This window comes from Tyto alba, unplaced genomic scaffold, assembly GCF_018691265.1.
Source record: "Tyto alba isolate M040663 unplaced genomic scaffold, T.alba_DEE_v4.0 Super-Scaffold_44, whole genome shotgun sequence".
NCBI classification, from domain to species: Eukaryota; Metazoa; Chordata; class Aves; order Strigiformes; family Tytonidae; genus Tyto; species Tyto alba.
Window position 1 is genome coordinate 1,618,343 of NW_024881320.1, and position 27,947 is coordinate 1,646,289.

The window sequence follows — 27,947 nt, forward strand, 5'->3', positions numbered from 1 at the left end:
TGAATGATGGAGATCCTGCCTCCAAGGTTGAAATTTAAGACTACGCATTTTTACACTGTTTATTCTAAGCTCTGTATTTCAAACATCTGCACATTTGCAAGTACAGCTCTGCGCTTGCTGCAGTACAGGGATTCTTGATGAGGCACTTGACTATTTTAGATGGTTTCAGGCTCTGTCTGATTCAGTAGCCCCCTGAAATAGCAATCAGAGAGCTCTGGACTGTAGCTGCCATGCAAGTTAGTCAGCAGTCCCTTCACTTAAACAGGACAGGCAGAGCAGAACTGAAATTTAACCAACCTTCTGGTGTATGGCCTGTCACAAAACTGGAGGAGATGCACGACCGGATTCAACCCAAGATCCACAGAAGGCGACTTTCTTACAGCTTGCTGCAAGAACTTCTCACACACATACCTGACTTAAAGAATCTGAAAATTCACTAGAGAATATATTCCACTTTTTAATTAGACATTCCCTGAAAAGAACGAGATGTTATGCCCAATTTACCATTTTCATCCTTAGAAGATTCTAAAACTGCTGATTTGAGTATATCTGCAATACTAAATTTAGTATCTTCTGGCTACCACATGAACATACTGCTAGGTATTTAAGTATATTCACTAAATTATTGCTTAAATTTACACTTCAATTAACATCATGGCAAAATGTTTTAGAAGATAATCAGATGCGCTTTCACCATCAAATTCAAAGGGTTGAAGATTTTTCCACTCCTTCATCTGAAATGCAGTAAGTGACTGCATGTTCTCCTGCCTCAGCTCCATATCAAAACTGGCTGAGTTCAGCAGCTGCCAGGAGACTGACTGCATGGTCAAACTTAGTTTCCTTAGAAAATCCAACTAAAAATAACTGAAGTCTGCAAAAAAAATTAAGTGTTAAAAAAATTGGTAGGAATATTGCTTTATTAAAATGCATCTGCACAGGAATTACATAGAAGAAATGCCCTCAAAAATACCTCTCACTGGACACTGCAAGGACTGGATAGACTCACAATTAATTTTTTTTTATTTTTATACCTCCCCATCAAAAGCATAACATGTTGACCTCTGCCTTGATCTGTGCTGAGTATGCGTGTGAGGACAGTTATTATTCTACTTTATTAAAATGGACTGCTTCTATCCCTTCTATTCTAGTAAGTAAAATAACCCGCCGAAACCTCAGAGGACCCCATTACATCAGGCAACCACAGTTAGAGAACACTTGGAAAGTCTAAAGGACAGAGTTTCCAAAAGCTGTAAAAAACTGAGTAGCAAATGATGTTTTGGGGATTTTCTGATCCAAGTGAGATTTCACCTGTATGGAAAACCCAGGCCACTATTAAAAATCATTTTAAAAGACATACATCAGCTTCACAATAGATTAAGGACTGGACTAGCCATAGAAGAGTAGCAATTTCAACGAGCACGCTGCCACAGACAAGATGTCCTGCTGGTGGGCGCACACACAACGGACCAAGAAAGCCTGGGCTCCTCAGGGAGCACACTGACTCGTTCTCTACTTCTTTTCTAAGGCTCCCCAGAATATGATGCTCTGTAGCACTCCACACAAACTTCCCAGCTGGCAAAAGCTCACAACTGTATTTTAATTAAATAACAGCATGTGGGTTGCACATGGGCTCTGTTTACTCCTTCTGTGGTGAATCCACATATCTTTTTATAACCATCAGCCTACAGAACATAGCTCAAACCATACAGATGTTCTATAATTGTCTCCCAGTCGCTTCAGTCCAGCAGTCTTTCCAGCTGAGTAAGGGTTTGCTTCTGAACAAGAACAGCAAAACACAATCCTCTGCCCTTGCAAAATACTTGTGATTATCTCACACCACAGCCACCCCAGATCTGTCAAGGGTCTGCAGTTTCAGAAAACTGAGAGCAGACATTGCTAACCAGTACTGCATGACTAGTTACCACAGTAGCAAATGGGACCTCATTATTCAAACGTTGTTGGATACTTTTATTAACAACATCTATTCCACCTACAACTCAAAAATATAAGCCTGCGCAAAGAAGTAACAATTACTACTTTTCCACTTGCTCAGCAGAAAACAAAAAAAAATCTATGGTTACATTGTATTTTCCAAAAGCTTCTTTCAGCTCATTTTGAGCTCTACCTGTTCTCAAATACATGTAATTATGCTAATGACTCTATAGGACTGGAAAGTCAAATGAAAAACAAGCCTGCATACACACACCACGAGAGGCAGGCGGAACTTGCCTCATGATGAGCGTGAGCGGTTCAAGTCCACAGGGTCTTCAGCAACGGCTGGGTCCCCCCATCACCACCTCCCTTCCCTTCCAGCAGCACTAGTGTGCACGGGACTGGGAAGGCCACGCAGCTGAGGCCCTAATCCTACCAAAAGGATGTTGGGGGTTAGTTTTCACTTCAGCTGGATCCCTGAATGATCCTTTGTCAGCAAAGCAGATGTGACAGAGAAGAATGAGCAACGTTAGTTTCAACTAACTGCAAAAACAAAGTCTCAGCTTCTCCCTTGTGGGACCCTCAGGCAGAAACTCATTCTCCTGATGCTTACCTGCTTAACACTTAAGTTAACAATTATTAATAATTCATGCACTTCACAAGTGTTTTGTGCAAATCATCATCCCACGCACAAATACCATGACCAAGTACTTGCAAAGATCATGACAGCTTCAATTCCATCTCGGGCCTCTTAGTTTGTCCATCTCAATTACGCTCAGTCTTCAGCAGCCATGGAGGAGCAAAGCCTGCCCTTGTAAGGCTGTTCTGGTCTTGCATTCCACACCGACTCTCTTTCTGTTTCATTAGTAAGAGAACTTAATTTAACCTGTTGTGTTTGACATTATGGACTATTTAAAGACGCAGCACTGTGCTGAGCTTAGCTGCATGGCTCCAGACTCAATTACTCCTTGGGTTCCTCAGACACTACAAAACAACTTATAGTTTTTATATGCTCCTTGTTTTTTGCCTCTATATTTTCTATCTGAATTGTCATGTTCAACGAAGGATTAGCAAGCATTCCTAACTACAGGCTAAATTTCTTACATGTAACATCTTATAATAAAAGCTTTTACCATGTCACCTTCAAATTCTCATTTAAAGTAGAAGAGAAATGCTTTCAGCTCAGTCAGTTGAAACATCAAGCAGTATTCCCAATGACCAGACAGTTCACAACAGTCCTGCTCCAGCTACAAACCGTTCCCCAGTCGCCCCACTGCCCTGGACAGTCAGACAGTCAGCGGAGCAGAGGGGGACAATCCCCTCCCTGGCCCTGCTGCCCCCCCTGCTCTGGCTGCAGCCCAGGGCACGGGTGGGTTCTGGGCTGGGAGCACACGGGGCTGGCTCACGGGCAGGTTTCCCCCACCAACCCCCCCCAGTCCCTCTCCTTGGGGCTGCTCTCCAGCCATCCCTCGCCCACCCTGGGTTTGTGCTGGGGATTGCCCCGACCCACGGGCAGGACCTTGCACTTGGCCTCGTTGAACCCCATGAGGTTTTCCCAGGCCCTCCTCTCCAGCCTGTCCAGGTCCCTCGGGATGCCATCCCTGCCCTCCCACGTGTCCCCCACCACACAGCTTGGTGTCATCGGTGAACTTGCTGAGAGGACACCTGATCCCACTGTCCGCATCCCAACACTGGTGTTTAACAGCACTGGGCCCAACACCAACCCCTGAGGAACAGCACTTGTCACTGCTCTCCACTTGGACATTGAGTTGCTGACCACAATTCTCTGCGTGCAACCATCCAGCCAATGCCCCATCCACCAAACGGTCCATCCATCAGATCCATATCTCTCCAATTTAGAGACAAGAATGTCATGCGTGGCGGTGTCAATATACTGTGTTTTGCTTTCTACATACAAAGAACAAAACTGTTTGTGTGTCAAGTTGGTTTCTTTAAAATGTTCCTATCTACTTGCCCGTTCTCACGCCCCACCCCTTTCTCTTCAAAATGACTTGCTATTACACAAACAAAAAAAAAAGATTTTGTAGAATATCTGGGTTTGGGGAAACGTGAAAAATGCATACATTTTAAGCAGGTTATCAGATTTATGGGTAAAAACTGTGTAATTTTGCCTGCCAGGTTAAATCTCATTTCACTGGCAAGAAGTCAGACTCACAGAATCAAAGGCACTTCCTCTGTTACTGTCAGTGAACTGTCACAACTGTTCATTAAAGTCTTACTGTACACAGTCTTTAATTTTGATCTTTGTTCATAGCACACAGCAATCTTTTTAATTTAAGCTAAAAAAAAAAAAAAATTAACACACAGCTTAAGTTAAACAAAAGACATTTAGATCCATGAACAAAAGACAGGAATTGCTCAGGCACCAGCACCTGTTTATACTTGACAGAGTTTAAAACCGAGCATAATTTCAAAACCGTAACAAGCTGCTTGGTGCATGGGTGCAGAAGACTGCTGTGACGTGCATCATCTAGGGGAAATAGAAATAAATCCCTCGGTCCAATCAAGGTTTGTTCTGAGAGAGGAGAAAGATGATACGATTCACACCAGAGCATCCATCTCCATCCCGAAGCCAGCGGTGCAGAGAGGGATCTCCAGCAAGGTAGGCACCTTGCCTACAGCTCCCTCAGACTCATGCCTTCCCCGTACCGTTGCTGTACTTGGCATTCCCACCCCTCAAATCCAAGATTCCTCATGAAACAGACAAAGATGAAGGGCTTAGGGGTTTTACCTGGTTTGTTTGGTTTGCTTTGTTTTTTTCTTTTTCATGGTGGTATGATAAATACAATTCATTCAGATGCCTAGACTGTTTCACCTGCCACAACAACCATAAGCAGTCTATGATCAGAAGAAAAAGAAAATAAAAAAGAGAAAAAAAGTTGAATGGACAGTTTTAGCACAAGGACTTTGCACCGTGTCTACATACAGTGAAATCTCTTTTGTAACCTGAAACACTGTTTTCCCAATATTACTTGTTTTCTATTCCTACTATAATTTCCTACTGAAACTGAGCAAATTAAGCTCATGTATACAGTTTTAATTTGTGCTTATTCAGAATTTAAGACAAGTTGCATAGAACTTGACATTAAAAGCACACGTAGCCAACTACAAAAGAGACCAAAGTCCCATTTCCAGAATTTTTTCTTATATTAATTTATTTTAAAAGCCACAGAGGCCTCACAAACTAGTGGGCAAAGAAAAAATGCAGTAGCAACAGCTTCTGGATCAATGTTTGGAAAGCTTACACAAGCACACATTAATACAAGAGACTTTTAAAGAAATGAGTTTAAAGTACTGTATGAAGTATCTCATCAATATATTCCATGGCTATTTTTAAAATCTTTAAAATAAAGGTGGTAATAACCTCAGAGCAATACTACCTTCCTAAAGAAGTAATGCATTTCAATTGTGGGAAAACAATTACATTTTGTAATTCAGGGCCAGTGGCTTTGCAGACAAATACTGTAATTTATTCCTCCAGACTGAAGAGCAAAATTAAATTTCTTGATACTTTTGCACCATAACTGCAAAAAGGCCTATGCAATAAAACTGTCTTTGGAATTTGCCTCTGAAATCTGAGTCTCACCTGATCTTTAACAGGACACAGGAATTCTTTATTTACCATCCAGTCATATTTGCCTCAGGACAAACCTCTGCTAAGCAACTAATTTGCGTCCCTTTGAAACCACCACACTTCCCTAGCACGCAAGTGTCCGCACGGTCCGTGTCACGTTAGGACAAATACCCATCGCAGTCCCACCTCCTACCCCGCGGTGTAACACAAGGGGGGCACTGCAAGGAGCAGACTGAATCACTGACAGCAGGTACTGAAAACAGAAATCATACCACCCACATGCTACACGTCATATTCCACAACTACCTTATTCTTAGAGCTCACCTGTGATATATTTTTATTTGATAAATAACAGGGCTGAACTCACTTGACAGCCATCATGCCATCCTGCCTACTCCAGGTGAAACATCCAGGGTAAGGAGAAAACAATGATCCAGAACAGAACTACTCCCAGGCATGGGAGGTAGGGAAAGGCTTTAGTCTCTGGCTTGCTGTGTGCTAACCTGACAATCCTCTCAAAGCACAAAAAACATTATATATAAAAAACAAACAAACAAACAAACAAACAAAAAAAAAAAACAACAAACAACCATGTTTTATGGCAAGCACAACAGAATTCCCTCATGCAGGGGCAGAAAAGCAGTAAGAACATTCCCTGGCACAAAAAGTGACTTCAGGGAGGAAACTAGCAACCTCCCTGCAGACCTACGGCACAGGTTTTGCCACTTCCCCAGTAAAAATGAATATGCTTTGCCAAGGTTTCACAAACAACCAAATACCTCATGGTCACTGCACGTATATGCTTGAATATCAGCTAAGAGAAGACAATAAAAAGGAGCAAGGACAGACAAAACAGGAAAAATACATCCATTCTCCAAGTTTCATACAGAGAAAGACTTGGTTAGACTACAAGATGGACAAAATGGCAGGGAATAAAAAAACCAACACGTAAGAAGAGACAAAAACCCTACACTCCTCATGTACAACTGTCGCCTTACAGCATCAGTGGCACGTCCCTGGCCAGGCAAAGCAACAGGTACGAGCTGTTCCCAGAGCAACGTACGAAGGGAAAGCAGACACACTGTTCCTCGAGCTTGGCACAGGCCGAGCGCTGCTGCCGAGTGGATCCAATGCTCCGGGCTGATAAAAAACAGAGTTTACATCGGACAGGGCCTCCCCTCCTCGCCTGCAGCCAACTCCTCTCTCCTCTCTGCCCCACTGCAGAACAGGAGGTTTGTTTCCAAAGGTCTCTGCAAGCAGTGTATCGCCTGTCTGGGGAGCAGGAAGGAAATTTTTTTTCCACCCTATTTTGTATCATTTGTCTTGACTGCGGGCATTCCAACCTTCTCACTCTGTATACATTCATCTGCGGTAAGAATGACTTGGAGTTAAAAGCATGAAAACAAACAGAAAAACACATCTGGTGCTCAGGAAGTAAAGGTTAAGTTGGCCAGCTCTAAAGAGAATTGGAGGATTCGGAAGCAAGTATGAGGCAGGTCCTCGACACTCTATAACCCCAACAAGATGGCAGGAACTTTAAAGAGATAAACGTCTCATACCTCCCTACTGGTAACTTATTAAAGCTGAAGCTTATGCCTGATCACGGATTCCCAGCTCACCCACATCTTTTGACAAATAAAACATTCTCTGCAACACACAGGGAGAATTGTCCAACATAACTCTGAAAACAGCAAAAAGCTGTTGAAGTGTTATGTGTGCAGCTGATTAAACTTCCGTGTGCAAGGTTCCAAACCATTTGTATATACAAAGAGCTACCACTTTTAACATCTTTTCTTCTTCAGCCTTTAAAAAAAAAAAAAAAAAAAAAAAAATAGAGTGACCTAGTCTGTGTTTGAAATTTAATGATCAGAGTTAGGCATCCACACACATCAAACAAGTCAAAAAAAAGATTAGAAATTTTGCTGGGACATCACCTTTTCCCCTCTCACACATGAAGCAAGCTAGCGCATATGAAATGGAGCTTTTTATCACCGAAAAACATTTTGCAATGTTTGATAAAAAAGGTCAGATACCGAAGGCATCTCATCTGCCTGCAAGTCCAGCCCGTGGGCTGGCCCTTCTCACGAGGAACACTTGGGCCCCAGCCGTCGTGCTCTCTGCCCAGTTTTGTGAGCTCTCCCCCACATCCCCCTCTCTGATACCACCTCCCTTCCCAACACGTTTCATAATATCACGGGGCTTATATCCGCTCTTTATATTATGAACCTTTGAGGGTACATTTGTCTTACTGTTTCTATACAAGATATGTAACACTCATGTACAGTGTAACAACAATAAAACAAAAAATCATCACAGCACTATCACCTCAGTAAGATAAAATTCTGTACCTTACGTTCTCATTTAAGAAAAGTCACATGGAAGGCCGATCTTCACAGATTTAGATCAAAAAATAACAGAAGGGGGAAGAACAGGGAAAAGCCGAGTCACAGAGGGAATCTTATTAAGTTCCAAATGCACTTGAAAACTGCACTTTCCTCAGAATTAACCAATACTAGAGAAACCAGATAAGAAGGGAAAAAAAAAAAAACACCACACAAATTTGCATTCATTGTTTTCCTTACAGAACTACACTTGCAATAAAAGAAAACAGTAATTCTCATGACTGAACACTCCACATACTGGTTTATACCTGCCAAAATAATTTTACTAGTCTACTACCATGGTCATCCTTGATGGAATCAGTGAAAACTGCAGTTTCCCATTTCTTTTGTAATCCAATAAGAAAGTCAGTCATCCTTTTCTCTGTACAAAATTCTGTGCACTTTTACAGTAGTATGTAATTATTCCAAGATTAATAAAAATCTGTAAACAATGGTAATTGTTAAATATAGCTTTTAACCTAAGTTTTTAAATAATTTAAGTTTAAATACAATTACCAGTAAAAATTGCAACAACTAGAGTGCCAAAACAGGTTTTTTGGAAAATGTTATTTCTTTTGTCCCCAAGCTATGTTTCTCTTGAACTTGAGAAAGGCCCAGCTAAACATCCTGCACATGCATGGGTTTTGTACCTTGAATTGTTTCAGTATAAAACAAAGCTGTCGACGTTAAAGCTGAGGGAACAAGCTAAAAATATACTATGCTGTTTGAAAACCCATGTACATAATCATTCAGCACTTCCCTTCCATCTCAATGGAGGAGGAAAAACTGAAAAACAAAACAGAAACAGGAAATTCCAACAGCACAAATACTCTGGAAAGTATTAAAAACATTTTCTTTACATTTGTTTACATCAAAAGTATCAAGGCAAGGAACAGATGAACAGTTACAGGTTTTCCATTTATACTAATAAAAATCCAGGATGAAGAAAGCTTTCTGTTGATAAACATTACCATACAAACCCTAAACATTCCCTCTAATGTGGGTTGAAAACTACAAATAAATTAGCTACAAGCTTGGCAATGCGCTAAGCATTCGCTTTTGTATCACCCAAGAAAGATGCTATGGAAACCCAGGAGCTGTCTTACAGAAGGGAGCTGTCTGACGTCAACAAGAAAACCAGAGTGAAACTTATCGGTAAGAGAAGGAAGCTACTTGCACAGTGAAATGAAAATATGAGCATGTAAACACATACAGAGCAGGCTGAACACCACAGGCCCCCTGCAAACGTGGCCAAGCCCTCGCAGGAGCAGTTCTGTTGGTTTGATCAGACGCACCGTCTCACCACACGACTGATTCAGTTCTCCCCGAGGTCCCAATCTCCGGCCAGGGAATCTCCCCAGCATGCCAGGCAGCCACAGGACAAAAGCTTCAGCCTCCAAAGGATCTCCTTGCACCGGGGAGGCAAAACAAAGCAGTACCAGAGCCAGGGCTCCCTTATTAAATCCAACACGGGAACAGTTATTTCTCCATCACTTGATCCAATAGACTTTCACATGTTAAGCACAGGTAACTGCAAAACATCTTTAACAGAGACTTCTTGAGGACAGAGTGTGGTCTAAAATACCTCCAACAGCTAAACTTTTCTCACAGGGCAAAGGAGGTAAGTGAAGTGACAAAAAACAAGCATGGGAACGTGCTACTGCTGCTCAAAACGATAATGGGAAGAAGAATGGCTGGGAAATTTCTCATTCTCATGAGGCAGATGACACGCAAATGAGAAAGGACAATCTCACATGAAGAGACATTCAAGATATTCCCTTCTCCTTGACCAATATAAAATTGTACTGTAAATTCAGACCTGCATACAAGCAGACATTCAAACCCCTCCTCACCGACACCATTTTGGCAAAGGCATCAAAATCTGACTTCAGGGATAATGCCAGATCCACCAATTTCATTCCATCTCCTTACAGCTTCACCATGAAATTCTGATTCATCTCGCTAAATGCGGTCTGAGCAGTTTTGTAGCATTACAGCTCCGCCAGCATCTCACTTTTCAAGGGTACGTGGGCTGGATGGGGCTTGTCACCCCCACCCTGTAACAGCAGGAATCCCCTTAGGCAAGCAGAGCTCTCTTCTTGTACACAGCTGAGCTTTTGGGGAAGCAGGATTTGGCCCACTCACATTACATACCTTAAACAGGTTCTAGCAGTTCAGAAGATGTCTCCTCAAATTGGTAACATTATACCTAAATTCAGGGTCCGTTCCAGTGCGTTCCCGAGCATCAGGCAGCACGGGCAATTCAAACCACTGCAAACCCACGGGCCAATTTCAAGAAGTGACAGACAGACTGACTGCCTGCCTGCCATACCAGGGAACGATGTGTCCTCTGAAGAGTTAGATTTGGTCCAAAGCATGTTGCTGTCTTAAACCAGTCAGTAAATGCCAAGTTTACTATTTCTTAAATAGCGCGTTTCTGTCATCCTTTTCAAAGGGATAAAATACGAAACTCTTTATTACCATCTGCCTGGAGAAATTTGGTAGTACTCCCTTTCTCACAGAGGGTGCTCAGATAAATCTCCAACTACCAAAGGCTCAAATCTGACTTTCAGAATTCAGAGAACACTCTGAAGGAAGACCATGCTCTTTTGCGCAAGGGATTTCCTTCTAACAAGAAGCTGGGAGGTAAAACTGCATCTTAAATCATTCCAGCTGTTCTCAGCATCATCACATGCTCCCTAAGAACTGTCTAAACCACCTTCCCAGTGCACAGCTGGGAAATACTGAGCGCCTGAGTGTTCTTTCTATTTTCTCCCTACAAAGCTATTCCATGCATCTTTCATTTACACCGGCCACTTCTCGATCACAGTAAGTAGAACAAACATCAGGTATAAATTTATACAATATATCCTTTACCCATTTTATCTTTCAACATGCCATTTTGATGAAATCAATAGCATTTATTTGCCAGTGCTGTCTAATGCTGCATACCTACATGGTTCCATTATTTCCTTGGACTCTTTGCCTCCTCCTCCTCCCATGCACAGCACGCCAGCTCCACATCACCCGACCGGAGGTGGTTGCACAGCCCAGCCACACAATGGCCCGATGCTCCCACGTCCCCCAGGATGTGGTCGGTGCACTGGTGAGGGACCACAAGCCAGCCAACCCCCCGCTTGCACCAAGCTACACCCAGCCAGCACACTTTTCTAGAGCCCAGAACAACACGGTACAAGAATAGCCCTGCAACACTGCTGAAGGCTCCATCTTCAATTGCTTATCAGGGTCATTGTTAGAGGTGCGGCCTTCGCTTACATTTTTTAGATTAAATGCATTATTTCCTGCTAGGTCTGGAGCTAAAAGGTTGATTTGCTAAAACTCCTTCTGCGGTCTCAACTAGATTTGCTGTGTTTCCTACCCTGAACTGTGAAATACTGCTGAACTATGGAACAAATCCAGAAGTAAATCCAGTCTCATCCAACATCTGCAATCTCCAACCCCAGCAATCAAAACTTGCCAAATATGTCCTGTGGTTAGCAAACAATCTATACTGCCTTCCTTAACTTGGCAGGCATTTATTAGCCTCGCCCATGAATCACTAAACTAAATACTACGTTTTTTCCAAGCTTCATTCAGGCTTAAAATTCACCTTCAGTTACTTTTTAAGAGAAGCTCTGCACTACAGTACAAGGTCCTGTCATGTCTTGAGGAAAGTCCACTACAAAGAACTACTTTCACCATGCTCAAGTTGCTCTCCAAAATGCTCTTTCCTTTCAGTACGGTAAACACGCACTGGCTGTATGAACAACCCACAACTGCTGAAAGAACAGGAACAATAGTGGGAACTTGGCTGTCACCCAGCATCAGCGACATGGACAACAGCATGGGAAAGCAAGAGCCAAGTCAAAACAACTTTAGATCAAAATATTAGTAAGGAGGCAGTGAAGTTAATCTGCTTTGTATGTATAAATGAGGTTTAACAATCCACATTAGGCTCGTATCAGAAGTGTAGTCACTACCTCAGCCCCCATTTAAAGGGGAGGGGATCAGGGGCAGGCAGTCCCCCAGCTCCAGCTGCTCTGAGCCGGGGATGACACAGTCATCACCAAAAAAATTTTCCAGGTCTACAAATGGTTACACCTTACTGAATGCAAACCTTATTGCACCGAGTTAACCTAGAATGCACTATTTCATAACAGCATTTTATGGTAAATTAAACTTAATACCACATGTAATTATAACAAACTGTCTTGGATTCTGCACTGTTTCCCTTGCGCGAGCTCCGAAGCCGTGTGAGGACGAGTGGCCTCGGGCCAGCACGCCGGCCTCCCGCGGCCGAACAGCACACTCTCGTGTTCCTGCGGGGAACGGGCTTCCTCGGCCAGCCTCTCTCTGCTTCCTCTTAGCAACGACACAAAAGTTAGAATTCCTCTTCTACAGCAGCATTCTGGAACTAGCAAAGCATCTTTCCAAATAGATTTTTTTTTTCCCTGCTATAGGGCTTCATTTACTCAGGTTATCTGAAAGCAAGCTTTAGCTGCTGACATTAGCACAGCAGATGTACCTCAGACACTACCTGGGTGTGAGGGATTTTTAAGTCTTTATAAAAAAAATGTATGCCTAAAATGCAACTGCTCCATCATCAAAAGCAAACCCCACAACAAAATAGCAGCAGACACTGTCCAGAGGAAATCCCCAGGCAGCACACACAAAGGGAAGCCACACACCACCAACACAGAATGCCTTCCCTCCCTGAGAGCCGGGGTAACCATCACCCATGGCATGCAGACCCGATGACTTCAGTTTCCTTCCAGCACCCATTCAAGCACTATTGCAGTGACGTGCCACAGCAGCGTGGTTATTAGTAAGCTGCCACTTCCTTTGGAGTCATCTGATAAAGAGGTATCAAAACCACTCTTAAAAGACAGCAACTAAAATCCTGTCAAAACAAACTTTAGATCTTACTTCTTATTTAAATACCCCAATCTTCTTTTAATTCTGTAATTATTGTTTAATGACTGTCAATAAAGAATGTCTTTTAAACCATCAGTGCTGCAGGGTAACATTTTATTTAAAACATGCCATTTTCTATTGAATGCTTTCAGGATGTAGTGTTTGTTTGTTATTTGAACAGGCACAAGCGCCAGACAGAAAAAACAACTCATCAGGAATGGTACCTAGCATGATCAGGAGACTCGCCACCAACATCCATACCAGAAGGCCAAAACTGAGCAATGAATCCGGATCCCACTTTCATTTCAATGTGTTTCACAGTGTTATGTATAACACAGAGCTACAAGATTTACCAGAGATGCTCCGCTCCTAACAGGACACTGGTCTTCCACTGCCTTTTTTGGACCTTCCTTTTGTTGAGGTGGAGCCAAGATCACTCTTAGATCCTACCTATAATGTTTTCAAGGCCTCTCCAGCCACTCACCTGCCCCAGATGCTTTTCCTGTCACACTCAGTTGCAACTCATGAAACTATCCATTTTAGGAGGCGTCAGGATTTACGCATCTCCCACTGGCAGGGATCTAGACCAGGCCAACACTCAGCTGTCAAGGGACAGACCACATAGTCACCAGAGCTCACAGCGCTCTCACATACAAGGGGTAGCTCTTCTCAGCTCTTTCATCTGTCTTCTCCCGTCTGCTGACTTGATCTATCATACCTGGATTGAGCAACAGTCCACAGCTCTCCACCGAGCCCCAAGGTTTTGACTGTTGATCGTCTCTGACACCCCAGCAGCACAGGTGGAGGCCCAGCCAGCACTCCGCACCAGGCCCCTCACTCACCATCAAACCAGCCAGGACCATTCAGAAGGTGGCTCAGCACAAGCAGCCACCAAAGTCACAGCTGGCCAAGGTGCTAAAAACTGCACCTAGCACACTTCACATCCTGACACCAACCCTCTCCTCCCCATGAGTACTGCACGGCCTGTTCCAGATTAGCCAGGGCTCCTTTTCTTTTCCTTCAGCACCTGTTCTGGAACAGGTCCAGAACTTTCCTGTCTCTTGCCAGCTCTGCCCCCACTGTCTGGCCTCTGCTCACCCAGTTGGCTTATGTTACCTGGTCCTACTTGTGACACAGATCATGTTTATCAGTGTGCTCCTACAGTAACCTCAGATACATCAAAAAAGAGATTACATCATCAAAAATTGCAGCATCCCACAAAATGCCCTGGGGCAGAGCAAGAATTGCTCACAACTTTGAGATGGCTAAGGACAGGAACAGAACCATCTGAGAGTGCTCCACTAGTGGCTGTGTCCACAAGCAAGCCAAAAAAGCTGGTTATTGGACAAAGGACATTACAAAGGAACAGGACACCTCATTACTGTGGCTGCATACCTAGCATGCTGAGCAGCTTGACAGTGTGACTGATGCAAGCCACTGGACAACAGGCTATCAAGCTGCACTTAAAGGATGACTTATGCAAGTCAGACCTAAAGATGTCTTGTATCAGCTGCAGCAAAGCTCCTCACCAGCTGGAAAAGGGATGATGAATACCCCATGTACCCTGGAAAATACTCAAATGTAATAAATATAGCACATGGTCACTGAAAGACTGGCACTTGAATACATAACTACAATAATTAACAATTAAAGATGATAAAAAGATCACAGCTAAGAGAAAGGTACATGGCAGAACAGAGGAGGAAGTGATGACGTGGATATGATGCAGTCTCCGAATTTCAGCTGCTAAACTAGACAACCACAATGGATTTGGTGATTAGTGCACAATGCTCTGCTTTATGTTTATCTGAGCATTTGACTGAAGGGATCCAAATAACAAATACAGTCTGTAACTGAAAATATGACTGAAAGCAACTCGGGGAGTTTGGATTCCAGGTGGATGGAGAAGGCAGCAAGAGGAAGCAGTGCTGACACCAGCTGGATGGTGAAGAGCCGGCCCTGAAAACACCAGGAAGAGAAGCACCACCAGCAGCCTCCGGGCAGACATGGGCTCAGGCAGGACCAGCCACAGGAGTCCTAGCGAGGGCTGCAGAGAGAACTAAGAGGCAGCCTGGACCCTTTTCCCCCATCACCAGCAAAAGCTCAGTTGTACACCATACAGGTTATATCTCACACCATTTATAGTCCGAAGGGTCAGAATCAAAGAAGGATCGATAGATCCCTCGAGTTGCAAAACCACAAGCTTCTGAGAAATTTCTCCCAACAACGAGCACATTTATAGTATGAAGAGGCAATTTACTGAGAATGAACCAGACACAGAGTGGTGTTTAAGAGTCCTGCTCTTCCTCCTCTCAAAGAAACATCAACTAATTTAACCAAAACCACACTGTGTTATCACACCAACCAGGAACTTCTGGATTCTTGAACAGCCATCCTAAAGGCTCATAAAAGCCTTATGCAGCAATCTGCAAGACTCCATCAACACTCTTGGCTTTCTTCTTTTATTGTTTTTGTTTGCTTGTTTGTTTTGGGTTTTTTTTGCTAGTTGGTATAGTTGCCTTAATAGTTCTCAGTAGCTCTTGTTAGTCCACCTTCTGTCATCAAAAAAGTCTGATGCTCAGTCTTCCCTAGGAACATGCTTCTCGGTAATCCCTGTTTCAGTGTTATGCATCACACTGAGGAAAACACCAGCCAAGAGGGAGCTGCAGTATTTCAGTCCTGCAGCATGCCCCACTAAGAGTGGCAAATGATCCAGGTTTGATAAGCTTGCTCATCTCCTCATTATTACAACTCAAACTGAAAAGGGAGCTCAAGGTTGAATTACTGGACAGAACTCTGCGTGCAGCTAATACAACCTACTGAACAAAACATTTTGCTGGACACAAAGACTACTCCTCAGAAACCTAGAGGTGTTATTCAACACCCCTGACCACAGGACACAGACTTTTTGGTGGTTAGTCACCATTCCACACATACTCAGGCAGACCACAAACTATGATCTGCTCAAAAAATACTAGGAGGATTTCTTTTGACAACTTTCCTACACATCACAATAATACATATCCTATTAAAAGATCAGAAGAGAAATCTGCAGATAATTAGCAGATAGCTGGCACTGAGTGGGTCCACTGATGTCCAACAACTCCAACACTGAGTAGGAGTAAAATAAATACACAGCAGAAAAGATACAACCTGTCAATAACTCAAGATAGTAGCGTTAAAAATGGAATTATAGTATTTTTTAATTAAGAGTTACGGCTTCTTCAGGTATGTTTACCTAATGTATAAAGTATCTTAGCTCCCCAAGATAGATTAAATAACTCAACACAAAGCTTGACAACTAACCCGACATCTCTGGTTACTCCTGATTATAGAGAGGACTGATAAATATCTCCTTAGTAGCCTTCAGCTGTAACTTTAACACAGAAAGTGACAAAAGGCACAGCTGTGCTTTTCCCTTAAAATTTCTTTTTTTATGTATGTTTAGTATTAGCGAATAGCACCGCTGTCCTTCCAATATTTTCTTGCAACGTATCAGGAGAGTGTACAATAATGAAAATGCCTAAGAAATTCTTGAAGGCCTCTAAAAGAACATATACACACGAAAAACATAACGTACCTGTTCTGTTACTGACTAAAACTGCTCAATATTAGGTATCATCCCAGTGATCTTCTGGACTGATCAAAAAGGTTGGTTTGGTTTGTGTTTTTTTTTTCCAGAGTCTTGTGGAAAATCACCAGATACATGTGAAAGCAAAACCATTCAGAGATCTCTTTCAGACTTCTCACACTGACAAACCCTGAAGAACATCCGCCTCCTCACCATACTTAAGTGTGATATACCACGCTAATTTTTTAATGTGCAATTTAAAGAAAGCTTGCCTCTTCAAAATCTAGCTAATCAAATAGAAAAAACTTAAGAAGTGTCCAGACTTCCATGTTTTACACTACTACAGACTCCAACAGGAAAAGATTTTGAAGAAAATGCCCAGTTCTTCAAGTACTATTTTCTCTCCCAGCTTCAAAAAACTTACAGTAGGCAATCTCATCTCACTACTGATCCAAGCATGTGCAAGGCAAGGATTGTAAAATTAAACTCTAATTGAGGCAAGCTAACTCTTTGCTACAGTTTCAAAATGCCCTAGCAAACTGCTAACACTGAAAGGTTTGAAGTGTCAGTGCTTACTACAATATGAATTTACAGCTGAAAAAGTTGCTAGAGTAATGCAGACAATACCACAAACAAATGAAAACTGATATTTGATTAGTACAGAAGAAATTAAAACATCAAGTAATTAGGTTCAAAGTAATATAGCATCTGTTCATAAAGGCTTTAAAAATCAAATTCATCTTTTATAACTGTGAAAATATCAAACAAATAGCAATCACTGTGCAAAAGTAACCCTTCCAAGCTGGCAGACTAGCAGAGTAAAAGCAGCCTGTTAAAAAGAGCTTTTCATTGAAGAGGGCCCTAAGGATTGTTTAAAGAGGAAGTGCTCACCGAGACAAGCGAAACCTGTTAACACAACCAAAGCAAAAATAAGTAAGGAATTGTGAAAATACACACTTCTGAAGCCATTAGTACTGGCCATTTTACTTAAGTAGAAAGCAGCAGCTCTAGCCAGCAGCAGGGGAAGGAGTGCTGCTGGAAGGAGCAGCCTCCAGAGTCCAAGGATAGCTTTTAAACAAATGGGGACAAATATTTCTAATACGCAGTATGCAAAACTACAACTGCTGTGGTTGGACATAAGGAAGAAATTCCAGTTACTAAGGGGGTTTTCTAAGGCACATTCAAGTAGTCTGCAGTCTTCTCATTTTAAGTGAGTATTAATGATAAAATAGCCTTTCTCACCCAAAATAAATCTGAAGTTTACTGTTACTATTCAGAAAGAAAGGGCAAAGGAAAGCCATCGCTACATGTGAGCGTCCTCAGGATTTCTGAAAACAGTTAAAAACGTCCAACTTGGCAAGCACAAGACATTAAAGAGTACACTTACCCACAAATATTGCAGCAACTTCAGCAAACGTGGACAGTAATAATACTCCATCTTCCAAAGCATGAAGTTAACGTAAAACCATCTTCGTTAGAGTCAGCCTCCTCACTCTTCCCTGACTCCAGCAGAAGTTAAAAGCAGACCGGAGCGATTAAAAGCAACATGAATAACGTACAGTGTCTGGTTATCCGGCCCCACGTCACCACGCTGAGCTCTGTGCCTTTAACAGATGCTGGGGCTACTTATAAGCGGTAACTGAGCTACCGGCACCATGTGACTTAACCACTTGTTATTTAGGATCTAACTGCTCACGCTTCTCCCTTCTCGGTAATCTGTAACGTGTTAGTCTAGAATTAATAATAGTACTTCGGGTTTCGCACTAAAAAGCCCTTCATCTGGAAGGAAAGAGAAGCCTCTAAACACACTTTGTTTTGCAGGCTGGGTTACGAAACACTATTAATGCCACTGCAGTTGTCGGGGTTGCTAGCGGACCTTATTTTTCAGTAATGTACAAGAAAAAGAAAATAATCATACATGAAAGTAAAGCTTCTGCTTTTAATGTCTTTTGTGAATGAGAAGAAATAGACACAACAAAGTGTCTTTTTATATACCAGTGGAATGTTCCCAGCAAACGAATACTACCAAAAAAGGAAGAAAGCCTGGGCAAACCGAGTTATTAACCAACAGTGGGTCATCCTCCTCTGGGCTGTTTTGAGAAATAGGAAGCAGAGCTAAATGACCAAACGATGGTAGGTATTTTGTGAAGAGCGAAAATGAGAATCATATCCTTTCTGCCTGTTCCTACCTTTTTGACCTATGTCCTTTTTTTGATGGGGAGAGGAAAGCCAAGTGACAGGAACCAGTGCACGGAGGACGCCGGCTGCCTTTCCCCCCCAGCCCAGCACTCCTCAGGCTCTCACCTGAGACGTGACAGAACAGCTTCCAGGACACCACAGCCTCCTCCACTTGCAATTGTGGTTCTTGAGAAAAACACCCACACTTTTCTAAAGGCCACCTGTAAGCTCTTGTACAGCCGACAAATTATTTTTTCTTCCAGGCTGATTCAGTTTTTAGTCTAACAGACCAATTTGCACGCCATGGGTTGTTCAGTACGTCTGTTCCCATCTGGGCAGGAGTGAAGCTGCAATAGTAGAGGCTTTTTTCAACCAGAAGCTGAGAAGGCCTGCTTTCCAGCAGGCAGGAGAGAGACCTGTCATGGGCACAACTGGGAACAACTGGTGATCTGTGACAAGCCAAATTATAAACTCATTTGCACATGTTTAGAAAATATTTATCTTCTCTCCCTTGCAGTTCATTTCCAAAATATTTTTAAGAGTCAGCTCATGATTTTCTTAAACAAATCCTGCTCCACCCACACATCACAGTCTCAAATAAGTGCATCTTTGTATGGATACCAGATTTTCCTCACCAAAGGACAAAAAAACCAAAGTTTAATATAAAATAAATAGATAAAATATATAACCAGAGGCTTCAAAATAATTCATGCCTACACCAGTTTCTAGTATCAGTGTTCTGTTTTAACTACACAAAGCTGCAATTCTGGTTACAAACCATAGCTGCATTAAATCTGCTCTGTTTCCAGCTGAAGGCACAGTCCCTTCAGTGCGATAGAACAGGCACAGTTACTTCTATCTGGGAGATGAGCTGCATCACACATTCCTCAGTTTTTAATTCATAAGACTCCTATCAGTCTCAATGACTTAATCAGGAATTGAGGTTTGTGACTGAACGTCAGAGAATTAAAGACCTGTTGTCAGCTGTGATGGAATCATTATGATTTATGAAAGACAATACTTAAAAATGTCTTCTGAAATTCATGTGGTTTATCGTAGCACATTGCAGTTACAGTGCCTTCTAAGGGAGCACAGAGTGCTTAGTAACCCCAAGTCTTGTAACAGGACACAAAGCCAGAGAGTATTTTATTTTACTGGTAGTCACACCAGCAGCTCACAGACCTTGAAAGCAGTTTGAGGGACTAAGAGAAGAAACCCCTCCACCAGCCTAAGGCACTAAGCCATGCAGATGAGCTCTCTGCCTGCTAGACAGTCTGAGAGATTTGCAGCTACTTCTGTGAGCTAAAATCCCAGTTGGCCCGAGCAAACATAAGAACAACTTTATTTTTATACCTATACTGTGATGTGGGCAGGGCCAAAGCACAACATACAGAGTATTGGACTTTATGAAGGAGTAAATATTTTTAAATATGAAAAGTTTTGTCTTCTCAATACTGTCGGTTCTAACAAAGCAAATAGGAGATTATTTATTCACATAAATTCTATTCTTTTCTTTAATTCTCTATCAGGTGAATGACTTTAAATCTGAAACTACTTCCTCCTTCACTAGAATCAAGCTATATTAAAGAATGAAAAGGGAAAGGAAAAAAAATCTCATGTTGGAACAGAATGTTTAAGCACTAAGCTACAATTAGCTTCTTAAAAAAAAAATACTAACAACAAAGCTTACAATCATAAACATATTCTAACCTCCAAGAAACAGAAAGATAGGCCAAAATATTCACACAGAAATCATAAATTAGAAGATTTTTCCTTGCTGTTCACCTGTATTTTTGTCACTCGTACCCCAGAAAGCAGAACTAGCCCCGAGGACACAGCTATCCGGCTGAGCCCTGCTGCACCAGCCACCTCCTGAACATCTCAGCAAAAAGCAGCCAAGAGAACACTACAACATCCAACTACACAAGAGCAGGAATAGTTCTGCAGATCACATCATGTTTTCCAGTACATGAGATGTATAATGCTACTGGCTCAGAGAAAAATATACTCTAAGAAATCTGCCAGTCTTCAAGGATCTTCTCGGTTTGAAGGTTTTAAACCATGACATGTCCACGGTCATAAAGACCATCACATTAAAATGCAGACTTTGTTATCCTCTATTCTGGAACAGCCCAAATAAATAAGTGGGAAGTTCCAAACCGTGGTATTTCTATTATGCACGGGGAGTAAAAACATCTTTTCAGGTTGTAGAACACGTGATTTTTTTTTTTTTTTTTTAAAGTACACAGAGATGCTGTAGCCCAATTCTGCCCCAAACTCCAGCATATAAACCACTGCTAGTATGATACATTCAGAGTCATTAATTCACCACAGTCCAATGCATTCACAGTCACTAATTCACCACAACCTTCGAAGGTGGTGAAGTGCAGAAGCTACTGCTGGCAGTACAGAACACCTTTCCTTTCCACCAGCAACTTTACCTCTCTGAATGCTGTGATGCTTTACCAGCCTTGTAATACTTAGAGCACTGAAGATTTTCTTTGTAAAAGACAGAGAGAAAAGTAACACCCATAGTAAAAACAGATGAAGATGGTCTAGCAATGATGCTGGAATCTTTATAAAAGCCTAATTCTGTTTTTAAGCAATACAAACTCAAAATAGCTAAAAAATGCAGACGAGATGAGTGTTAAATTACAAGAGTAACATTCTTTGCAATTTCTACCACCAATCCAGTATTATCAATTGTATGCTCTAATGTTTTGATTTCTAAGAAGTCCTACATAACATTTCAGAAAATAACCTCATTGGAAGTAGATTCTCTAGAACTTAATCACAAAGAAATGACTTCTCCAGAAGTAAAATTATACAATTGCACCTTCCTTCCATTTAGAACTGTGTTCATCCACACGAACTGAATTCACTAGCTGTACTGGAAAATTTCATTCAAGTAGTTGTTTATCATCATAGGCAGATGGGAAACAATTCAACAAATGCATATTAACTCAAGTTGATTTGTCAAATATCAAGCTCATTATGCTACTTTAGTAGAGAATGTGAATGAAGGTGAATCTTTTATTCTACAATAAAAGTAGCAACTTGCTACTTTGAGCACTGCAGTCTCATTAGAAAGATAACAATATCTTGAGTGACCAGTGATACATACTGTAGCATATTATTTGTCACTGTGCCACAACAAAAAGCAAGTGACTTCACAACAGACTAGAAACTGTTCAAACAAAATTGTGGCAGTTTTGTCTCCTTCTAATCCTCTTTCAAAGGTGTGCTAAGCAAAACAGACTGCATTCAAATTCAGAGGAAGTATGTCACTTAACTGCGATTCTCCCTATAGATCTCTCTCCACCTCTCGCATCCCTCGACCTGAAACCCAACTACAGCGCGTCTCTCCACCAGAGGGAAGTATTGAAACGTCCCGATGAGAACAGCGGCTGCACAGCAAAAGTCTCTCTAATTTCTCCGAATGAAAGCAAAGGTATTAACCTTGGTGCCAGAAGAAATGGTTCAGTTTTACATAATATTCTGCAATATCTGTTTGGGGCTTTGGAAAACATGGAAGTATGGCGAGTTTCTTCCCGACCACATGTAAAAATTGCTTCTCTGCACCTGCTCACTCACAATTTATATGCACAAGGCCAGACTGCCCTTTTTGCTACCATGGCACTGCAGAACAACAAATACACCACGATTAGGCTTTTCAAAGCAACACAAAGGACTAAAGCACTCGGATCCTAATGAATTCCAGTGGGTCCTAGACACGCGAGTTTTCTCTTTTAGCAGGGCTGACAGCCTTCCTTTCCTGTCTCAGGCTATATTTGATGAAGTCAAAGGTTTATTCTGAGTTATCTCACACTTAATGACCAAGCTGGAGAACAACAGTCATATTTATCTAAGTACAGAACTTTAATAGCTCGGTTATCCCAGCAGTATTCCTGACAGCACTTTTCTCCCACATAGTTTACCTTGTCAGCGACATCTTTACATATTTGCACTGTAAGCTAATAGCATGTAACAACTTTTAGGGATTGAATGATAATTGCCAATTCTGTAAATAACCCAAACTCCCCCCAAGATGAACATTTAACCTGAAGACCATGCTAAGAATGGGAACAACAAAGGGATATCAGCCCTTGGATACCTTCCATGAAGTTTTAAGACTAGAATGGGAACCATACAAGCCTGTTTCCAAAACTCCTATTAGGAAACTTTTTTACAAAATCCATATAGGTTTGGGTGGGGGTTTTTTTATTTACTAGAAGAGAAAAAATAATGCACTTCCTTTCCTTTTTGATCTTTTTGTATATTCTCTATTAAAGGGCTGTAAATAGCAGTATAAGTGATTACAAAACCAGGCTCTCTGCAGAGGGCAATACATTCAGTCACCACACGAGTGTGCTGGCAGACTGAGGACAGATGACATTTGACCTTGGCACAGTTAGTATGGTAACAGCTTCCAGTTACCCCTTTCCCATACAAGTGGAAGAGCTTTGAAAAGATATGGGACATACATATTTGCAGTTCATGAAAATCTGGATGTGTAAAGTTGTAGAAGAGTGCACTCTGAAGCGACTACAGTATAACTCCAGTGTATCAAATCTGTTTCCATGCACAAGGTTTAAACACACAGACAAACAAACAAACAAAACACCCACAGCACTTGCAGTGGTTCAAAACAAGTTCTTCCAGTAAGGAAGGATTTCAGTGGCAGCAGCAATGTGTGTCTCAAAATTGTAGCATTCAGTGCTGCTGATGTGGTTTACAGATCCTTTCTTTTAAACAGAAAATGTTGATATTTCACTTATATAACTTCTGGAAGATCCACATCTTTGCTTTGTATTTCAGAACATCTGGACATCAGTGGGCTAAAGTCAGGACATCCTTCTGTGACTTAGGAGAACATCACCCAACAACTTTAAGTGGGAATTTACCCCAAAAGTATGCATATTAGGGACAAATCAGACTACCAGAATGTCAACTGTGTTTCTTCACATAAATAGTTCCCTGCATGTTGCCTACAGAAAGAAAATTAAACCCATCGTTTTTCAGGCTATGACATGATTCTTTTTGTCTGCACAGTTTTCCAGAAAAGATTTTCTGGAATCTAACCAATTTTCATTACCTAAGCTGAGAAACAAAAAGCATAATGATCTAGACCCATCTTGAGTTCAGCATGAAAATTCTTCACATAGAAAGACAAATGAACAAGTTGCATGGTTAATACTTTGTGTTTGAAGATTTGGCATCGACCAGTATGGTAGAATCCCAGGGAGAAGCGTCCTCTGCCAGTTAAACTCCACAGCGAGTGTGTCTGCTCCTTCTGCTAGGAAGACACACACTTTCTTTCACAGATATTTGCAAAAATAACTGAGTGGAGTAAGCCAAGTGCATCTCCCTTATCACTCCCTCAGCCCCCACCCAATAACCTCCTCCAAAATAACATACCGTCCCATTATCTGCTCTTCTGTCCTTATAAAAGCTGTGGCGGCTTCTCTGAGTAGAAACCAATGAAAAGTCTGTTCCATCTGTTTTGTCTGAACTCTGCTTGGTCCGCTCCTTCTTAGAAGCCTGTTGAAATAAAGTAATGTATGTTGTTACGTATACATGCGTACACATACATATGTATATAAAATGTCTTTCTGAAAGCAAAAAAACCAAACAAACAAAACAAAACAAAAACAGAGGTAGTTCAAAGCTGAAAACACAAAATGGAAAAACATTCTAGCCACCAACTTCCAACTAGTTATGCATTAATGCATTAGCATGTTACTGTGTTAAGGAAATCATTTGCACTGTTGACAGCTTAGAAAATAAACCCAGAACTACTTCTTTTCTAATAATTATAAAATTGCTGAGTTAACAGTTGAACATCCTAAGTTCATAGCACTAATAAAATAACATGCACATTTTAAAGCTTTTTCAAGCTCTCCATGGAAACAACAATATTTATATGCTCGAAACAAAAATCTAGTCATCTAGTAAAATACAAATTCCTCAAGAAAATACAATCCAAAATGAAATTAACTCTATTGAAAAGTATGTATCTGCTTCAACGTCACAGCTAACACTGAAAAGCGGTAGAGAGACATAATAAAAGCTTCTCCTCACTTTCAATTTTAGTTACAGGAAACACTTAGATACCATTCGGTAGTACCTTTTTGTCGTCATGGAAGAAAGACTCTGACCGAGATGACATCTGGTGTTTCCACCCATTATCCACACCTTCCAACGGGAAGCTTTGCCTGGATCGGGATAGATCCTTTCTTCCCCTTACTTCTTGCATAAGCAGTAGATTGTCTTTTCCTTGGTGGCTCTTTTCTGAATAGGAACGTCTTAAATCTGATGGTGCACTTCCTAAACCAGATGTATAGTTCTTCCAATCCATTTTAATTTTCACACTGGAAGAGTTGTTCTCACACGTCACCCTATTTGTGCTGTCTTTGCTCCTCATTATAGAGCTCTTTGCTACATTTTTGTTCCAATCACCTTCTGGAGACACCTCCAAGAACTGTTCTTTTGTGACCAACTTCTTCTGTAAGAGGCCATCATCTGCCTTCATGGACAACTTGGAAGCAAAATTAACTTCCCACCTTTGGTCTGTACCAACTGCATTTATAGGCTGTACCTTATCAATTAGAAATTTTGGGCTTTGATTCCTGGAAGTTAAGTTCACTTCTTCATCTTCATCAATGATGAAAGTTTTCTTCCTCGTGAACTCCACAGGTGAATTTACAAACTTATCTGAAAAAAAGCTGCTAGGGTTTCCCCAGTAAGGAGGGCTTAACTTTCTGTCTTTGGACTTTTGTTTATCAAATTCAGAGCTACATGATTCCAGTTTCTCTTTGCTCTTTTCATTTAGAATCAATTTCTCTGGCCTGTGGTACTCTTCTGCACAGTCATCTTGTTTGTTATTAACAGAACAGTGATCTGTTCCCTTCCACTCTTTCCAGCTATAGGAAGAAGTTGTCCTATCTGACACATTTCTTTTGTTCTTTGATTTCTCCCTACGAAAGGAACTGTGGTCTTCAGAGAGCTTGTCTTGAATATTACCGGCCTTCACTGATTCTTCTTTATATTCTGCCATAAGTGCATCAATATCAAGAATTTGAGATCTGTAACCATCCTCAGCCCTCCTTCCAGAGAAATCATAATTATTTTCACTCCTGTTCTGGGGTGGTAGTTCACTGTCTTTATGAAATTGTGCAAAATGCAGTGGGGATCTGGGTTCATAGTAAGAGGAGGCTTTTCTTCTGCTACTTTTGAGATCAGTTTGAGCTTTATTTTCCAGATCCTGTTTTAACATGAAATCATCAACATCTATAATTTTCTCTGTAGAGTGATCCAGACCTCTTTCATGATACTGTTGGTTATCTTTCCTAGATACATGAAAACTACCAAATGCAATGTTTTTGGAAAAAATATCATCTTTGTCTTCTTCTTTGACCCAATCCTTGTTAGTGTGCACTTCCCGCGAGTCTTTTCTACAATTTGTACTTGTCAAATTTTCATTTGGTTGCTGCAGTAAAGGCTTGGACCTTCCATGAAAAACAGGGTCCAGATTAATTGTTGCTCCCTCACTTGAGCTAGAAATTTTCTTAGTTTCACTTGTACTAAGAGTGTCAACAAAGCTTTTCTCTTTTTTGTTACCAGGAATCTGGTAAGTCACTGCAAAGTAAGTTGCCTTTGGCTCAAAGGCAGAACTCTGACTTTTCAAGTAATCATCAGGACTGTCAAGAACAGTCTGGTTTGCCTCATTCCCTTCCACCCCTTCTTTGGTTTTTTTGCTTCTCTTTTTAACTGAACCTTCATCCAATTGCAATGAATCTGTCCGACTCAGCCTTTTGATGTTTTCAGGAGTGAGCCAGACAACTTCTTCTGTCTGGTTAGAATCCCGAGGCAAGGTCCTCCTTCTCCACCTTTCTGAAATCTTCAAGTCAGAAACGCTACTTCTAGTTCTCCTGACTTTTTCTTCTGGATCTATTACTCTGATTTTCTCGCTGTTTTCATGAGCTGTACTAACTAAGCTAAAGTCTTGTTCTTTGCAATTGGAGTCTAGACTTCTCCTTAAACCGAAGGCCCTAGATTCCTCTTTATTAATTGTTATTACTTTTGTATCAGGATGGTGGCTACTGGAAGATTTACAAAATTGTCCACTTGAAAGTACTGAAGAAGACTGGGCCCCATGTTTATTTACACTTGTTGAAAGAACTTCACGGTCAGAGTTGGTTCTGAATTCATAGTTGTCTGTCCCACCTGCTCTCACACTCCTTTTCTCAGGAGAGCATTTCATCATAGTAGACCTCTCTGGTTTAGCCACAGAAGACACTTCATTCTTATCATTTTTCATTTCAGAATGTAGTTTGTTGACTTTTTCATTCACTTCCAAACATTTACTTTTGTTTGCAGAATAAGTAATTTTCTCAGCTATTAATACTGGATCAGTTTCAGTTTTATCAGAATCTTTTTTCTGTTCAGGTGAAGTGCATCCAGTGAAGAAAAAATCATTAGGTTCTCTCAACACAGACTTGCTTGTAAAAACTTTTACATCTCTAGCTTCTGAAATAACATTATCTTCTTTCACGTAAAGACTTTTACTATTTTCCCTAGCCAGCTGAGCAGTGTGTAAAACATCCTCATTGCTTTTATTCTCTTTCACAGATGATTTTCGAGTTCTAAGTGTCATGGCTTTTTTTTCAGGAGCTATTGTAATGGTTTCACTAAGAGCTCTTTCACCACATGTCTGAAAGATTTCATATCTTGGCTCTATTCTTTGGCAAATTAGAGAGTCTTCTGCATTTTTAGGAATGGGTTTTTCACTTTTCTCAACCAAAGATTTTTCTAAGAGAATTCCCAGAGTCATTTTCTTGTCTTCACATGAACAAGCTGGTTTTCCGCTTTTTTCTACATCTGCCATAGGTTTTGATGAATCAGACTGCTTGTGATACTCCTTCTTTATGCTAGTGATTTCCTCTACTTCTCCCATCCACGAACATCTGTTGTGCCCTGAACTCACCACATCATACTTTGCCTCAAGCTCATTATTCATTTTCAGTGAAGAGCCAGTCCCAGGATGATCAGCAGCAACATTATGCCTCTGAACATTATGGTCAAACATGGTAGCTCGGACAGTTTTCATGTAGGTCTTTTCCATAAGTGTAGTTGGTTTTAATTTTTTTTCCAAGCTGCTTGTGAATGAGGAAGAATTTTCACTTTGCTGAGGAAAATGCTGACTATCTCCAAGGAAGCTTCCTTTCCTCTCTATCTGATCAGGTTTATTTGTCATTTTTAAAATCTGCCGGGGTTTCCAAGGGTTCCCAGTAGCATGTGCTTCAGTGAAATCTGTGCCATGCGCAAGCTTGATCTCCTTACTCTGGAACAAGAAAATCCAACAGTTAAGATACTT

The 27,947-nt window shown here is 41.3% G+C and overlaps 1 protein-coding gene across 2 annotated transcripts in view; it reads right to left on the reverse strand.

Moving 5' to 3' along the window:
• Positions 1-27,947, reverse strand: part of KIAA1671 (KIAA1671 ortholog) — an 87,350-nt gene that overhangs the window by 31,221 nt on the left and 28,182 nt on the right. Inside the window, exons 5-6 of one of the 2 annotated variants that reach the window (XM_032995006.2) lie at positions 24,699-27,914; positions 23,990-24,112 (exon numbers count right to left, since the gene is read on the reverse strand). In XM_032995006.2, the coding sequence (XP_032850897.2) occupies positions 23,990-24,112; positions 24,699-27,914 (3,339 nt within the window). Of the gene's footprint in view, positions 1-17,780; positions 17,990-23,989; positions 24,113-24,698; positions 27,915-27,947 lie in introns of those variants that run through there. The other variant, XM_042805240.1, reaches the window with a different exon arrangement.